The sequence below is a fragment of the Crocodylus siamensis genome, chromosome 14 (assembly GCF_052110815.1).
Source record: "Crocodylus siamensis isolate JL-2025a chromosome 14, ASM5211081v1, whole genome shotgun sequence".
Classification (NCBI taxonomy): domain Eukaryota; kingdom Metazoa; phylum Chordata; order Crocodylia; family Crocodylidae; genus Crocodylus; species Crocodylus siamensis.
Window position 1 is genome coordinate 22,198,364 of NC_143408.1, and position 16,545 is coordinate 22,214,908.

A 16,545-nucleotide genomic window follows, 5' to 3' on the forward strand; every position below is an offset into this window, starting at 1 on the left:
GTAAGCTGTTCCAGGACTTAACCACCTTCAGAATGAGATCCTTCTTCCTAGTATCTCCCCAGTTGCAATTTCATAAATTTCTTAGACATTAGGGCTGGAAGGGACCTCAGAAGATCATCGAGTCCAGCCCCCCGCCCAAAGGGCAGGAAATCAGCTGGGGTCACAGGATCCCAGCAAGATAAGCATCCAATTTGCTCTTGAAGGTGTTCAATGTAAGTGCTTGAACTACCTCCAATGGCAGGCTCATTCATTCCCATGACTTCATGTGCTGTCCCTAGCAAACCCAGGGAGCAACTGCCTGCCATCATCTTCACAACAACCCTTTCTTGTAACTGCAGACAGTTACCAAATCTTCCTCTGGTCTTCTGTTCTCCAGACCCCAGTGCTTCCAACCCTTCCTCATACAGCAGTAGCTGTGAATGGAGCTGGAGAGTAGGCAATATGAAAGGAACTTGCTGTGGGTAGGCACCGTTCCCAGTCACCTTGATTTCCACTAATGCTGGGTACTCCTGCTGCTGTTTTCTAAGGTGCTACCAGCTGTACCTGCCATGGGCTGAACCGGGCATTTCAGCAGTCAGATGGCTCCTGTATCTGCCAGACAGGGTATGTTTACTATGATGAGAGAGGCAAGAAAAGTTCTGACAGCAACAGTGACCAGGACTGCCAGTCTCAGGTAAGATGCTTCTGCAACACAAGGCCCTTGAGTGTATTAAACCTGAATGACTCAGGTGAGAAGGCAAGTGAGTGGGGGGGGAAAGACAGCCCTGTGTTTGGAATAGTGGCTTAGGATGCAAAAGCTTGGGTTCGATTCTCTGATCCACCCCTGGATCTTGGGCCAGATCATTCGGTCTTTCTGTGCCTCAGTTCTAAGTCTGTAAAACTGGGATAATAGCACTGCCCTACTTCACAGAGGTTGCATGAGGATAAGCACATTGAAGGTTGGGAGGCAACAGCATACTCTGGTAATGGGGCCATCTAGGTATCCAAAACTGATGACCTCATTCACTGTGTTGTCATTAGGGTGGCTTCTAATTAGAGCTGGAAAGGGAATTTGATGGGAATCAACATTCGGGGCTGGAAGCGACCTTGCAAGATCATTATTGATATTGTTGTCATTTCCTCTGTCTGTTTTCCGACCAGTTAACAGTGCAAAATGGATTAAGATTTACCCTTCAAATGCTAGAGTTCAGATGACAGGTGGGACAGGGGAGAGTGGCAGGGGGCTGAGTCATGCCAGAGCAGTGGCATCCCTGTTTTTCATCCCTGTCTTATGTGAATCTGTGGGTCTTGCTGCTGCAGGTGGAGGAGCGCTGTGCTCCCGGAGAAGTCCGTCTGGCATCCACGCGCCAGTGTGTTTCACCCAAACGGTATGACTGCTCTCCTTTCTGTGGCCCAGTGGGTGGAGAACTCAACGCAGAGCTGGGCATGTACGTTTTAAGTTAAGAAAACACTTCAAGCAGAGGCTGGGCTTGAATTTTGCCCAGTCAACTGTGAATGGAAGTAGTTCAGTCTTGTGTGTCCTGTGAAATAAGCTGCTGGTTTCAGTCCACTTGCTAACTTCAAAAGAGTCCAGATCATTGTCCCTGCAGATGGACTCAATAGATGAGCAAATAGTTTATAGGAACATGGACTGTGAACTTCTGCCAACCACACCATGGTGGAGACCCTTTGGTTAGGCCTGAATGAGGAAGACTTCTTGGGATGCATACCCCTTGCTGGACTTCTTCCAGGAGTCAATATTGGCCCCCAGTCCACAGCTTTTTCCACTAGCATCAAATTTCTTCTACTGACTTCCTATTAAAGAAAAGGTCCCAAGATTTTCCAAAGTGTCTAATCATTTAGGATGCCCAGCTTCAGATGGCTGAAAAGGCCCTGGTTTTCAGAGGGTGTGGGTTTAGTACTTACTGCAGATGAGCCCCTTGGAAGATTTTAACCAAAAAGGAAGCCTAATTCAGAGTCCAATCCTCATTTATCTGTTTAATGGAGAAGCTAAATATGTTCATTGGTGGACACATCTACATGTGCACATTTACTGCACAGTAACCAAAATTATTGCACAAAACAGCTGTACATCTGCATATGCACACCCATGCTGCACATTAAATATGCTGGTTTATGCCAATTTGAGCATAAATTTGATACCTGGATCATGCTGGTATCAAATTTACATCTGATTAGTTACTGTGCAGTAACGTGTGTAGACGCCAGGTCTGCCCAGCCACTAGAGGGCTGACCTGAACTCAGCCCCAGTGCCCAAGGCTGGCCGCCTCTCCGGGCTTCAGTTTGTGACTAAAGTTAATCCCAAATGCTGGCAGCCATGTGGTTAGAGGCTGGAGCTCCCCTCAGTGACCACAGAGACACACGGCAAGCTGCTCTGACCTGGGACTAAATTTAGTCTGAGGTCACCTGTCTGTGTAGATGCTGGCCTATTCCTGCTTACTGCACAGGAATTTACTGTGCAGTAAACTTAAGCCAGTGTAAATGCATGTGTAGACATGCCCACTTAGTACCAGTAAGTTATGACCATGTTCTGTGCACATGAACTACTCCACCTCAGAATCCAGACAGCTAAAGGAATACACTATATAGAAACTAGCAGAAGAACGTTGATTTACAATGTGCATTGTTCTTACCTCCCATTGTTTTCAGCAAAAATTTTGGAAGGGATACACTGGTTTATAGCAATGTTTAACTAGTAGGGGATAGAAGGAGATGTATGTAGGGCGGCAGAGTATCTCATATCTACCTACTATACTGCTCTGATACCTTTCTATAAACCATCTTCTGCTGGCTATTTGGAGTTCGGATATAAGGGGTATGGGCAATAATACCTCTTAAGGGGAGCTGCCTCCCAGGTGTGCACAACAGCTGTTATGATATATCATGCACCTGTGGTGATACAGGTTAGCTAAATCACTGTAATTTTGACCCTGAATAAAAGAGTGTTGAAGTGCCAATGGTTTTGCTACATTTGTATCACTACAGAGTGGTGCAGATGTAACAGATACATTGTGGCAGCGTATGTGTGTATCATTTGATATCACCACAGTTGTCACATCAAGGATGCCCTGGACTGGATGGACTTTGCATGTGATCCAGCTTGCTAATTCCTTTCCTAAAGAGTTGGCTTACTCACTGTACAGATGATAGATAGAACAACAGAGCTGGTCTCAGGTCTGGCCATTGGCACCTTGCGGCTGCCTGCCAGGGGACTTAAGGAACAGGCCCCTTCCTCTCCTTTGCAAGGTGTCACTGTGAACAATACATCTCTGCTGAAGAGCTGTGTGACCGGGAGTGCCTGCTGAGAGCCCCACAGATCTCTCTGAGGGTTGGCATCAATCAAGAGCTGCTTCTGAGTGTGGAGGAGGGAGAGGACAGAGTGAGTATAAGGGCTAGGACTTGCTCTCTGGGTTGGAGGGAGGCTGGAGAACGCAGAGTGTGGAAAGGCGGAGAGACTCCTGGGCTTCCAGGCAGGGAGCTGATGCAATGTGCGGGATCCACCGTGTGAGAAGGACGTGGGGGATGCTCCGTATTGTTCACGGAGCAGGACGCTGAGAAGGTGGGAGGTTGCAAATCATTACAAAATAGCAGTGGCTGGGTTTGGGAGAGAGAGTCACCAGGCCCATATCTGCTGCCGCCAGAGCACTTGCCATGGAGCAACCCTGAGGCAGAGCATCTGAAAGCAGCGCTGGAGCTTGTACCAGGGCTACTTTAGGCCAGCTACGCCCTCTCCGTTCTGGGAATGGGCATGCATTGGGCAGGGACAAGTGGGTAGGGTGTGCTTCTTGGCAGTGGTCCTGGGTGTGGTACAGGGGCAGGGTAGACAAGTCTAGGAATGTCCAAGGTGGACTAATTAAAGGTAGGGATAGGCCTAAATCCTGGGGAGTGGGCAGCTTCCAGGGCTGAGAGTATCACCAAGAGCTCATTGTCCTGTGTTTTACAGGAAGTGACCGGCATCCTGGGACCCGATGAGCACGTGCAGAGGAGCCAGCGGGTGCATTTTGTTCTGTTTAGCCCAGGCGGGGTGTTGGGTGTCATGATTTCCAGCACAGAAGACCTCAATGAATTCCTCACAGGTGAAACCCAAGAGCTGTCTAGAAGGGAAGAGTCAGCAAAGAGCCCCAGTCAGACCAAGCTGCAGGTTTCCTCTCAGCTCATCGGGGGTAGAGGGAATTTGCTCTCGATCTCTCCACACAGCACAAGGGAGGGGTCCTCATTTGACAGAAAAACTGGACTGTGGCCCAGTTGTGTGAAAACTGGACTGTTCAGTTGAGGTATTAACCCCCTTGGGCACCTGGAAATTCACTCATTTGTGGTTATAACATGACTCCAGCCCACGAAAAAGGATGAGTGGAAGATCCTGCACCTTTGCAGATAGATGAGCGGGCATGATGCTCCTCTTGCCTCCGTTGGCCGCTGCCTGCAGTAAAGTTACCCCGTTCTGCATTCAGAGCAGAATATGGCCCCATGTAAGGGAATTAATTCTGTTTTGCCAAGTGAGTAGGGGATTTTGTCCTTTGCTGCCTGTTGGCAGGCTTCACTCTTTTCTTCCCTGTCTCCATGGCCAGCCTCAGGAGAATTTGGGCCAGCTACACCCTTGCAGAAAGGTCGGCATAGCAAGACCATCCCTCCCAAGGATCCAAACCGCTTACCCCACATCCCAAACCCCATCGTGTGCATGCATGTGGGAGACACCATCCTCTTCCAGCTCAGCATCCATCCCCATGGTGAGTGCTGCCATTTGCATTCATGCTTGTCTGTCCAAGCTACTTGCGTGCCTAGGCTCAGCCACTTCTGTGACTGCCTACTAAAGTCTCTGCTGGGGCTGCCTGCCTGCACATCTTTCTGTCTGCCCAGGACTCCTGGTCTAATCTTGACTCAACTCCAGACTCAGCCGGTATTTTTAGTGTCTCAGTTTTCCTGTCCGTACAACTGGGATAGAAGTGCCTACTACATGAGGTGATTCTGAGACTTTTGTACAGGGTAAAGCACTATTAAGACCCTCAGCTCTCATTAGTTATACCACAGATTGTCGTTAGAGGCTCTGACGTGTGGAGCTGCATAAAACAAACCCGTCGCACAAGCAGTGTGGCCTGGCTTCATCCCGGCCAAGCCCGGAGCTCAGAGTTGTGATTCTGTCCTGCTTGTTCCCAGATCGTGCTTCCAGCCACTACCCAGTCTATCAGAAACAGCATCTTTACAACAGCAACCCCAGCTGGGATTTCGGTCCCTTCCGACGACTGGAGCACCTCATTCGGGAGACCCACCTCAACATCTCCAAGTAATGCCTGATGCTGCTAACAGTGCCCGGGTGGGGAGGGAGCTTATACCTAAGCAGGTATGGGGGCTGTTGTGCCGCCTTCTTATTAGAGGAGAACCATTTCTTCAATGAAATGTTAGGTCCAGTGCATTGGGCATAGTGCGAGAATCCATGACCAAGGGTTTGAGTCACTGAAGTCCAGGGAAAGATGCCCATTGAATTCAGTGAGCTTCAGACCAGCCTGAATGGCCGAGTTTGACAAGAGTCTTTCCTCTGGATAAGGCATTTCACTTCCCAACTGGAGCAGGCTAGTGGCTGTAGTTGTGTGAGGCTGAACACAAGAGGGCAGCTGGATCTACATGCATCATTTCCCCCTCTCCTTCAGGTTTGCTCACGTTTTCCCAGATCCTGGGAGATATGTTTTCAGGGACAGCACCGTCCAGGACCGTACCTTGATTGTGACTGTGAATGAGGAGAACATGGGCTGTGACCCTAAGGATTCCTCCTTTCAGCCCTCGTCTCCGTACCAGCTGGCCAGGCATGGGATCCTGAAGCACCGGAAGCTAAATCTAGCACCCAACTGGGCAGCTGTCACAGGTACCACAGCCAAAGTGCACTGATACCTTCAATTAAAGGATCTTATCAATGGCCTCCTTTGGAGGAATGAGCTCCTGTTGATGCATGTTGTTTTTCATCAGGTTGTCTTTCAGTTAACTAGGAGGAATGACCTTTACAGGCCTTATCACTAAAGGACCAACATGATCTTTGGTATAACACCGTTCTTAATCTGCTTGTTGCAGGCATTAATTTGGCTAGCCCAGTATGTTCATGCTAGGCCAGCTGTTGGCATTTAGACTGAACATCTGTCCTCGTCCTGCAGATACACAAACCCATTGTGAGGTGAATAAAGCTTGTGACCTGCGCTCTGGGGGCTTCCAGCAGGCTAGGGCTGCAGGAGAAGCAGAAACAAAGGCAGCTGGGTCCTATGGGACATTGGCAAGGAGGAAGAGCTCATGCCAGGGATATAAAGAGCCATAGTCTCCGTGCTAGGGATATAAAGGTGTGCCGGGGATATAAAGAACCACAGTCTCCATGGCTCTCCATTGATAAGTGCCTGCTGCTGAAGGGGGGGCCTGCTTGTATTTTTTAATTTAAGGTGTTGCTCCCTCATTCACTACCAAGCCCAGCCTCTGATGCCTCAGTAGCACGTGGATTCTTGAGCCTGTAAGTCAGTCTCTGCACCTGGTAGAGCAGGGGTAGCCATCCTGCAGCACAGGTACCACAGGTGACACAGGCAGCCTCCATGTGTGGCACACAGCTGATCAGGGTGGGGACAGGCAACACAGTGGCAAATGGGGCAGGAGGCAGAAAGCGGAGCAGGAGATTAGGCAGGGAGCATAGGGCAAGAAGCGGAAAGCAGAGCAGCAGATCAGATAAGGAGCACAGAGTGGAGAACAGAAAGGAAAGCAGCAGATCAGGCAGAGGAAGGAGATTGGAGTGGCACTGTTGAGCTAATTTGGGGCATGTCTGCCGAAGAGACTGGCCCCTATTGTGGTAGATCATGTCTGAACCAGCCTTCCTCTCTGGAAATGGCATCAAGCCATTGGCTGTTCCCTGTTCTAATCGCTCCTGCGGTTGAGCCTCCCAAGGGTTCATGCTCTCCCTAGCCAGAAACTGCTCAGAGGCAGGCATTAAAAGGCTGCCTTTTCTCCCTGCCCTGCAAGGAATGCAGTTAATTGAGGGCTTTGCTCCCCTTAGCACCAGCTGCAAATGTCAGCATTTCTGTGGGAGGCTGGAGGAGCGGGAATGTCTCGCAAAGCACTTGCTGTAGACGAGTCAAGCAGGCAGGCAGACAAGATCTGATCCTAGGAGCACGTCTGTACCTAGGGTAGACACCTGGCTCAGTCTCCCCTCAGTGAGAGGGGGCAGAAAGGAAGGGAGCACAGAAATATAAATGAACCAGCAAGTGTGTGTGCCAGCTTCCAGGGCCCTCAGCTGCCAGTGCCAAAGAGCTCTCCCTCCTCCACACAGTGCTGGGCTCACAGGGGCATTTGGTAAAGGCCTGATCAGTGGAGGTGCAGGTGACTTAAGGCCCCCCCATGCTGCGGGGCATTGAGGGCCTGTGGAGGAAGGAGAGTGCTCAGCCAAGATGATGACAGTCTCTACATGTCCTTCTGATCAGGCCATGGAGGGGGCAAATGCTTTGTGCAATCCAGGGGTGAGTGCCAGCTTCCACCCATATCCTGCATGCTGAATGTTGTGACCATCCTTTGACAATGGGTGGTGAGAGCATCAGGACATGGCTGCAGGCTCTGGGGTGCTGCTGATAACTGCTGCAGGAGGCTTTAGGCCTTCCTTCCTGCAAAGTGCAGGGCCAGTTTCACACCAAGGCTATCCCAGTTACCTATTACACCAAAAGGAAACTCATCCCATGCACCCATCACAGGTCCTATGGGTGCACTCAGTGTCACACAGCTCTCTCCTCCACCTCTTACATCCCACTGTCTCATGGCCTCTTCAGCAGTGCTCTTTGTCCTGGGCTTCTTGATCCTCATGCTGCTGACCCTGGCGATTGTGCTGAGGCCCCCCATCTCCAACCCCAGCCCCATGAAGAGCTGGAAGCCACGATGGAGGAGCCTGGGTGAGCCACACATCCCTCCGGAGTATGTCCTCATTAAAGACAGGTAAGCCCCCCATGTGTTGGCACTCTGCTTACTCCAGAGCACGCAGATTTAGAGGCCTGTGGATACAGGGCAAGAGCAATGGGAAATGTGGGCTTCCTATTGCTGCCCCTTGGCACTGAGCTTCTGTCCACTATACTGGCACAATGAGACACCAGCTACACAGAGGAGAAGCTTCTCTGCTTTCCCACAGAGTGGTGGGTACCTCTGTTGCTCCCCAGTCCTTGTGCGTGTCTCTACCACAGTTCCCTGCCTGGCACCATTACTTCACTCTTGCCTGGGTCTGTCTCCCATGTCTCCCTTCAGAAGCTTCAAGGAAAACACTTGTCCCCGTGTCTGACCAGGGCTGGCAACAGTGTGGCTGCTGCTGGGAGCCAGCACTAGCCCTGTGGTTGGTGCAGAAAGGGATGTTGTAGCCATGGCTATGCTTCACTCTCTTTCTCTCCCCCCCAGCCTTCAGTTCTACGAAGCTCTTGGCCCCCACGGCTCTGGAGAAGGAGCTGATACCGGAGAGAAAGCAATTATTTACGGTGCAGGTAAAGTGTTTTGGCAAGTGGCTGTGCCCCTCCTTTTGATTCATTCACACTCACTCCGACTTCTCTTCTAGTTCTTATTCTGCGCCCTTATGGCATTCAAGGGTCCTCAGAGCTCACACATACATTTGGAGTCACTCGCTCAGGCTGCCATGCAGACACACTCAGACACACGCACCTATTTTAAGCTCAGCCTTCCATTCACACACCCTCCCAGTGGAGGACAAAGTCCTTCCAGCTGTATAATGGGTATGAAATGGTCACCCTGGCTGGTCGTGAGCAGAGTGGTCAAGCTCTGTGGGGTGTCAGAAGAAGAAAGTTAAGTTGCGTTTCTGGAAAATTAAGGCCCTGTGTTTTGCTGCTTGGGTTTCTCCGTTTTCCAAGCATCCAACACCTAGTGTGTGTCTTTCTCCCATTCTACAGGTGGCCCTGCCTTGAGATTTACAAGATGAGATACAGTAAGTCTGGGGCCCAGAAGATGGCACCATCCACTGATGCTGGGAATAGCTGTGCTAACAAAGAAACGACAGTATAACCTCATGAATCGGGCATGCTCGCGACCGAGCACCTGCCGGAAATGTGAAAATTCGGGATTTTTTAAATCAGAGCAGCAGCCGGGGAAGGAGAAGGGGAATAGTGGTGGCTGGACCCAGAGCAGCAGCCACATGTGGAGCGGCAACATGGAGTGGCAGATGGCAGTGGCAGCTGCCACGTGCAAGATTCCCCCTCTGCTGCCCCAGGAATGGCCACCGCTACTCCCTGATGGAGTTATAAAGTTTTTAAAAGTGACAGATTTTTGTTAATTCCAGATTTTTTATATCCAGATTTATGAGGTTATACTATATAACTAAAAGCCAGAAAGGCTGGAGGCAGTGATTCTTGGCCAGAGTGCCACAGTTCCCCAGGGTGCCACAAGATCTCTTTAAAAGTGATACAGGGTGCTGCACAGTATTAACACTGTTAGGTGTGTGAACACCTATGTGTGATTCACAGGATGAAGCCACAGATTTCAGATAGGAATCCATAGTGGCAAAAGCCATGCTGAACTGCTGTGATATTTCTGAATTCTTTGCAATGCAAGAATAGTTTTATTATTTTTCTGTAAGTCGAAAAATGGTTGAAAGCTTAACAGCGGTGTTTTCTGAGGGGGGCCTTGAGTCTTACAAGGTTGAGAACCACTGTTGTAGGGAAAAGCCAGTTAGGGCTGTGCAGCAAAGAACAGCCAGAGAGAAATTTGCTCTCTTAGGAAGAGTTTCTGAACTTCCAGGTCTCTGCAGAAATCCTGCCAGAGCAATATGACTTCCCTTTTACTGCCCCTGTTCTGAAGCACAGGATGGCGCTGCTGTTTCCACTGCCATCCTAGTCCCCTGGTCCCCCACTCTTTCTTTTGCATCTTTGAGACAAATAAGTATAAACGTATTTTTGAAGTGCCCTCATCTAGAAAGTGCCCAGGCATTGCAAATGTCATCACAAGCAAAAGCTGCTGCTATGCAGAGCACACAAACTCCAAAACCAAACAATACTTCGTATTCAGTCTCAAAGTGTTTTGCAAAGGCCGCCGTCTTCAGTCCCTGGGGCAGGGCTGGGGAAGGTAAAGCACATGCAAGGGATGTGAGTAGTTTTAAGGGCCAGCAGGAAGTCCACAGCTGAGTTGTGCAGAAGCTGTAGCTTTCCTTCCATTTGCCCTTTGAGGCTGGGCTTCTGTTTTTTCAACTTATTGTAGGGTTGGGGAAAGCTCAGAGGAGCTGATCCCAATAGGCTTCAGTCTCTGCAGTGCTGTCACACACTCATCTCACACTCACAGATATGTGTTTAGCCATCCTTCCATTCACAGCCCTCTGTATCCCCGCCTCCCCGCTTCTAGCCGGGGAGTTGACTTTTTCTTCTCCTGTTACTCTCCCTTGCATTGTGTGAAGCCAGCCGAGCTGCCGGGTGCCGTGGTCAGTGTCTTGAGATGATAGCCACTTGCAGTTCAGGAGAGGATTCCAGCAAAGGAATCACCTTGGATCTTGTGCTCAGCTGTAGAAAATGAAAGGTCTCTTGTGTTTCAGGAGAGCAGCCAGCCCTGAGAAACCTGGAGGATTTCAGTGTCCGCACCCTGTACGATAAGCTGGAGGACCAGAACCTGCACCTGGCATCTCAGCTGACCAGACACAGAATGGATGTGATGGCCTTTTACAGGGGCATGAGCCAGAGGATCCAGGATCTGGCGGTCAGTATGCCAGGGAGATGAAAGGAGAGAGTTGTGGACCTACAGATGTTGTAGCACAGGCAGTTCTTCTGGAGTGAGGATTTACTTAGGGTAGCTCTCGTTCCTGGCTCCTGGATGGAAGAAGTAACTGGAAACGTGCTGCAGCAGGAGATTCCCTGCTTCCATGTACAGCTCACTGTGGTTAGCAGGGCCTTTGTTGCCTTTCTGTAGCAGCCCATTCCCTTGAGGCTGCACAACTGGGTGCAGCGCGCAGCTGCCCCCTTTCTTTGCAGAAGCAGACCAGCAGCAACACATCATGCTGCACTAAAAGCCTGCCCACGTCCCAGTGGAGATCAAGGTGCTAATGGATCCAGAATCCAGAATGGATCAGCTTTGGCTCTCTCCCCCAGTGTCCAGACACGGCGTTTATCTGGACCACTTCTTCTCCCTGTCTTAGCTGTGCTGAACCTTTGTGTGTACCTTTCCCTGGCTCTCGTCCAGCACTGCAGTGTTCAGGCATCATTTCTGAGTTCAGCTGCCCAGGAATCTCAATGCCTGGGAGTTCATCTTGCTCTTAATGCCCACTGTGCTCTTCACAGTCACTTCTCTTTAGTACCTGGTGCTTGCTGCCTTTACCCACACAGCCTGGCTCCTCACTCTTCCCCTGTCCGTATAGACATGGTTGTAGCACAGATGGCCAGGCCCAGTCTAGCTTTAGGTTACAAATAGCAGTGTTTGCACAGCAGCTTAGGCTTCAGACCAGTGGTGCATCCTGCTGTTGGTGGCCCTCGGTTCTCTTTGAATGTTCTCCTCAAGTGCACCCAGATTCTTCAGTGTCCTTAGGCAGGCACGTCATCTAGGGCCAAATGTCTCCCTGCATTTCCAGGGCAAGACCCATGCAGGGAGGAGGAATTTAGCTGCTGGGATCTGTGTGTTTGGTTGAAGAGGCTGAGGAAAAGGAGGGGTGAATTTGTGGGTGGCAAAGCATGATGATGCTGTTCTCTGTAATTAGGATATGGCGCAAGCTCTGGACTCTGAAGGGCCGAAAGTCCTCACCAAGCAAAGGGTCCCTGTGGATGAAACCCAAAGCACCACCCAGGGAGCCACAGGTACTCGGAAGTGCAGTGAACCCACTGGCAATGATGTTCAAGCAGTGGACTATGCAGGTGAGGGAACTAGAAGGCAGCATCAGCGAGGAGGGTGTGTTAGGGCCTGGATGGGGCATCAGTAGGATGGCTAGGACGTTCTTGAGTCAGGGCAGCAAAGAGAAGAGCACTGCACCTTTCCGTGTCACTGAGCATCAAGCCTATCACTTCAGTGTGGGAGGAATCCACCAAGCCTTTCAGAAATGCAAATGGGCTCCATAGAAATTACTGTCAACCTAAGGCGTTTCAACAGAGGATGATCAGTCTCTGCCTAAGCTGGAGTGGATCCGCCCTCTGGCATTCTGGAACAGGTTGTAGTTCCCTGTCAAGTTCTCTGGAGCGGCTTGTGGTAGCTTGTAAGTCCCCACAACCTTCTCAGAGCTCCAGAGAGTCCATTAGATCGAATTCCCGCTGAACTCTGAGCTGCAGGTGAGGTGAGCTGGGGGTGGCACCATCCACACACCCTGCTCACCCACAGTGGTTGGGCTTCATTAAGGTCAAGTCCTGGCTGCAACTACCAGTCTGCAGAGGTTCCTTTCCAATGCAATGTGAAGGTGAAGGTCTAATAAGGTGGTTAGTAACCGCCCCTGTTTTCACCGAACCCCAGCTCTGTTAATGCTGCTCAGCTTCTTCAAATTGTCCACCAATTTTTGATACCAGCATTACTAGCTTTGTAGCTTAAGCTGTTCCACTAAGGGCGGAATTAGCTGCTGGTTTGTATTGGCGGCATGAGCCTCACATGAAGTTTTCAAAGTGCTTTTCCAAAGGAATGAATAGGGCTGTATGAATGCCTGGCACCTTCATTGATAAAGTCATGGTTATTCTGTGCCTGATTTGGCTGCTTGAATCAACTAGGTGCCGAGTGGCGAGAGGCAACGGAGTTAATGAAAGCACTGAACATCCTCCTTGGTAAAGTCCATTGTGGGAATCTGGCTGTGAAGACAGAGGTGACACAGCAGCTCCTGGCTCAGGACAGGATGGCCAGTCGAGGGAAAGCAGAAACAGAGCAAGGACAGGTGCGGGCCAGGTGCTTTTTCTAGGTCTGTCTCTATTATTTCCGATAGCCTTTGTCTCTCTCCATTTCTGTGACACCACAGCCTTGTTTGTCCTGCAGGACCCTGCCCTGTCCCTACAGCATGGTCTCTCCAGTAGCAAAGGTGCCTCTGCTGGCCTTCCTGGCTCTGAGATACAAGGTAAGAGGAGTGCTTCAGCTGTGGACACAGTAACCCTTTAATAATCATCACAGGAGGTTTTGTGAAGGCATTCTTGGTGAACACAGTTGCCTTAAAATGTAGGAGTGGAGTGAAAAACTGGCCAAATTTTTGTGTTTTAAAAGTACTTTGACATTTTAGGATGTGCCATATTAGCATATATGTCTTTTAGGAAGAAGGCCAATGAGTGAACACTCCCCAGCAAGCTCCCTTGGTGGGCCAGTCTGGGGAAGACCCTGCAGCCAGGGATTCTCATGTCCCTGACTTAGCAATCGCTTTGCTAGTCATTGTGCAGCTGGGTACTCAGCAACTGCTGGCCACTACTTTGCTGTTAGGCACAAGATAACCAGGCAGGTTCTCCAGCCTCTAGGGCTCAGGGGAGGTATTGTTTTGTGCAGCACAGTTCATCTGGGGCAACATATTCTGCAGTCATTGACTACCACCCCAGCTGTCCACATGAAAACCTCCTGGGTCTCATGTACCATATTATCCATGTTCATCAGGGTTAGGCCTGCAGCCTGGGAGTGCCACGCTGGCCTGTCTCACTGAGCTGGAAGTGGAGTGCCTGATGGCAACTTCCCCCCTTGCCAAGACCCTGCAGGAGATCAAGCAGGCTTTGGAGAAGCAACAGCAGCTGAAGCAGCATCCTAGTCCTCCTCCTGCTCCAGGTAAATAAGTGCTCCTATCCCAGCTGCCTCCACCCTTTGAGGTCCAGAACGCAAACCTCCAGGGCTGGGCAGAGAGAATAGGAGTCTGGAATTACAGGCTTTGTGGAGATGAATGGCTATTACAGAATCACATTCATGGAACATCTCTGTGGTCCATTAGATAGCCACTTACCTGGTGCCCACTTGGAGCAGCGTGTGCAGGATAGACATCCCCGCTAACCCATCTATACAAGTGGGAAAAGGGCCAGGTTCACTGGCAATGTTCCTCAACCCTGACCTGGGGGTGGGGGTAGTCTCTGGGGCCCACTCACCCCTTTGCTTCTACTAAAACTGCCCTATCCCAGGGGTCTGGCTATACATCTCTGTTGGGAACAAGCTGTAGCTGGCTGCAGCGAGTTGCCAAATATGTAGCTCTGTGAATCCTAATTGGAGGTGGGGTTGTGGGAGGTAGCATCATGCTGCAAGTTGGAAGGGGGACCAGTAGAGATTGTCATGGCAGAGGGCACTGGACTGGTCTGCCCTAGGCTGGCTGCCCATTCACAGTCTTCCTGTAGTCTGTGCCTCCTGAGGAAGTGTCTCTCATCAAGCCTGTAGAAGTGGGATAAAAGTGTCTGCAGCGCTGGAGCAGAGTCGGGATTAGAGCTATGGGTATCAGCTTATGGTGGTTCACAGGAAGAGATGTAGTTAGCCATGTTAGCTTGAAGTCAAGTAGAAGGCAAGATAGATTTGTCCCTTACATACAGACTAACCAAACTATCCGCAGGGAGCAGGGAATGGTATTGGCTGACAGAAGGAAGAGGACGTTCCCCAAGATGGGAATGATGCTGAATTGCTCACCTGGGCTCTTGTATCTTCTCCTTTCTAGGGGCAGGGTTGCATGAGAGCTCTCCAGGACTCACTGGGAATGCCCTAGTCCCCATGGATCTAGCCAGCTTGTCTCCTCGGCAATTTGTGGTATACCGTTTTGGCTGTGCTGTGGTCCGCCTGCTAAGCAGGGCCTGCTTCCACCCAGCACTGGTGCTCATGTTGGCTCAGGCAATCCCAGACCAAGATCTGGCAGGGACTCAAGAGGATTTTCAGAGCCCTGGAGCCTTTTACTATGATGCCATCAACAGACTTCTGTACCTACATCCAGCAGAGCTGGAGAATGTGGGGGCATTTATTGCCACCCTGCTGAATGCCCTGGCAAGGATCAAAGCAGGTATGACTGCCAGGCATCATTAGCATCTGTTCTAGGTGGGGAGCATGTTGGATATTCATGCTCTGTCTGTAACTCAGCCGGGGAGAAATGGGACATTTTCCTTGCCCTAATGATTCCTCTCTAGCTGGCTTTACACTATTATTTACCGCTTCGTTGCAAATGGCACAGGTGGTGAGTGTGCATGGGTCCAGCATTTGAAGGCGTCTGCATTTTTTTGATTACTGAAACTCTCAAGTATCATCATGAATATCCTTGCAGAAAGCGCCCTTAGGTTTCACAGCGGGTCATTACCTCACGAGAGGAAAAAACATTCACTTACCATATAATTACCAAGCAAAGCACTCAATGAGGAAATGTCAGGCCATTACACTGCAGAGCTCTGGAATCTGGTGACACTTCGGAGCTGTTTCTGCCAGTAAGGCCGACACATTTTTGCTTTAGCTCTGTACTGCTGGTGAGCTACAGCTCTGAACTGTGTTGCTCCTAGAACATCGCCAACCTCAGGCTTTCCCTTTGCTTATTAAAATTAATCCTCTCATTTTACCATCTCCACTGCAGAGAAAAGTCGGGAACGTTGTGGGTGGCCATACATGCTTAGGGGAGACAAGAGTAGCATGCATATCGCAAGTGAACGGGCAGGATGCTGAATATCCAGCTGCTTGCAGAAGTAGAGGTGCGGAAAAAAAGGGTGCTTTACCTTAAACTCGGCATGTTCCCATGCCAAGCCTGGCGCGTACCCAGAAGAGGCATCACATTAGTTGGACCCGGCTTGCCCAACATCTGTACAGATCAGGCACTTTAGTGGGGCTTTCTTGGTGCTTTTATCTAATAGCTGATTGAATCAGCTATTACAAAAAAGTTCCACAAAAGCCTGCTAAAGTGCCCAATCTATGCAGACACTGCAGAGCTGGGTTGACCTAACGCTCCACTTTTTCTGGTAAAGCATGAGGGTTTGATGAGTTTTTTCCCCATGTCTTTCAGCACCTCAGATTGGTAACTTGGATTAATTTTAGGGATGCACCACAATCCAAGTTGGACGTTCCCTATAATAAACCTCTGCCACACAGAGGTATATCAGGATAGCTTCAAACTTTGGGCTTCAGGTTTGAAATGTCTGGAACGGGATTCGGTCATTTGAATGACTAGATTCAAAGACCATGAAACTCGTCTTAGTCCTTTGTCCTGTCTGACTGACATGGATCTTGTCCTTGCAAAGTAGTCTGAGGAGATCGTGAAATCCCAGATCTCTGACCCAGCTCTCCTCTGTGAGCATGAAGTCAGAAATCTTGGGACTTTTGTAAATGTATGGTCTGTCCCAGCGCCTTTCATAGATAATTCTTATCTCATACATTATAACATGTTTGTGATTTGTTGGCTACCTCCTTCCTCAGACATCCTTGCGTTTCAGGACTGGACTACACTGGAACACTTTAATATCACTAGATGACCTGCATGGCTGGCTAGGGTATGAACTGGACAGCTATTCTACGCTAACAGCCCATGTACATGCTGTTAAGTGTAATTCTTTCCCTGCAATGAGTTGCATGGGTTTTGTATATTTATTTATACACATAATTAGATGTTTTCTCTGTATGTGCATATTTAATCTCTTTCTAATTGGCTGTAGGAAGGTCAAAGTAGCTTTCGCTGTTCCC

The 16,545-nt window shown here is 49.9% G+C and overlaps 1 protein-coding gene across 1 annotated transcript in view; it reads left to right on the forward strand.

Annotated features, from left to right (window-relative positions):
* The window catches only part of LOC149853447 (uncharacterized), a 70,332-nt gene that overhangs the window by 36,422 nt on the left and 17,365 nt on the right, over positions 1-16,545 (forward strand). The window contains exons 50-64 of the mRNA XM_090027255.1: positions 528-673; positions 1,300-1,427; positions 3,247-3,379; positions 3,944-4,076; positions 4,569-4,727; positions 5,155-5,281; positions 5,646-5,857; positions 7,782-7,944; positions 8,395-8,477; positions 10,526-10,686; positions 11,678-11,831; positions 12,666-12,826; positions 12,925-13,003; positions 13,525-13,689; positions 14,555-14,890. Coding sequence (XP_089883381.1) covers positions 528-673; positions 1,300-1,427; positions 3,247-3,379; positions 3,944-4,076; positions 4,569-4,727; positions 5,155-5,281; positions 5,646-5,857; positions 7,782-7,944; positions 8,395-8,477; positions 10,526-10,686; positions 11,678-11,831; positions 12,666-12,826; positions 12,925-13,003; positions 13,525-13,689; positions 14,555-14,890 — 2,340 coding nt within the window. The remainder of the gene's footprint in view (positions 1-527; positions 674-1,299; positions 1,428-3,246; positions 3,380-3,943; positions 4,077-4,568; positions 4,728-5,154; positions 5,282-5,645; positions 5,858-7,781; positions 7,945-8,394; positions 8,478-10,525; positions 10,687-11,677; positions 11,832-12,665; positions 12,827-12,924; positions 13,004-13,524; positions 13,690-14,554; positions 14,891-16,545) is intronic.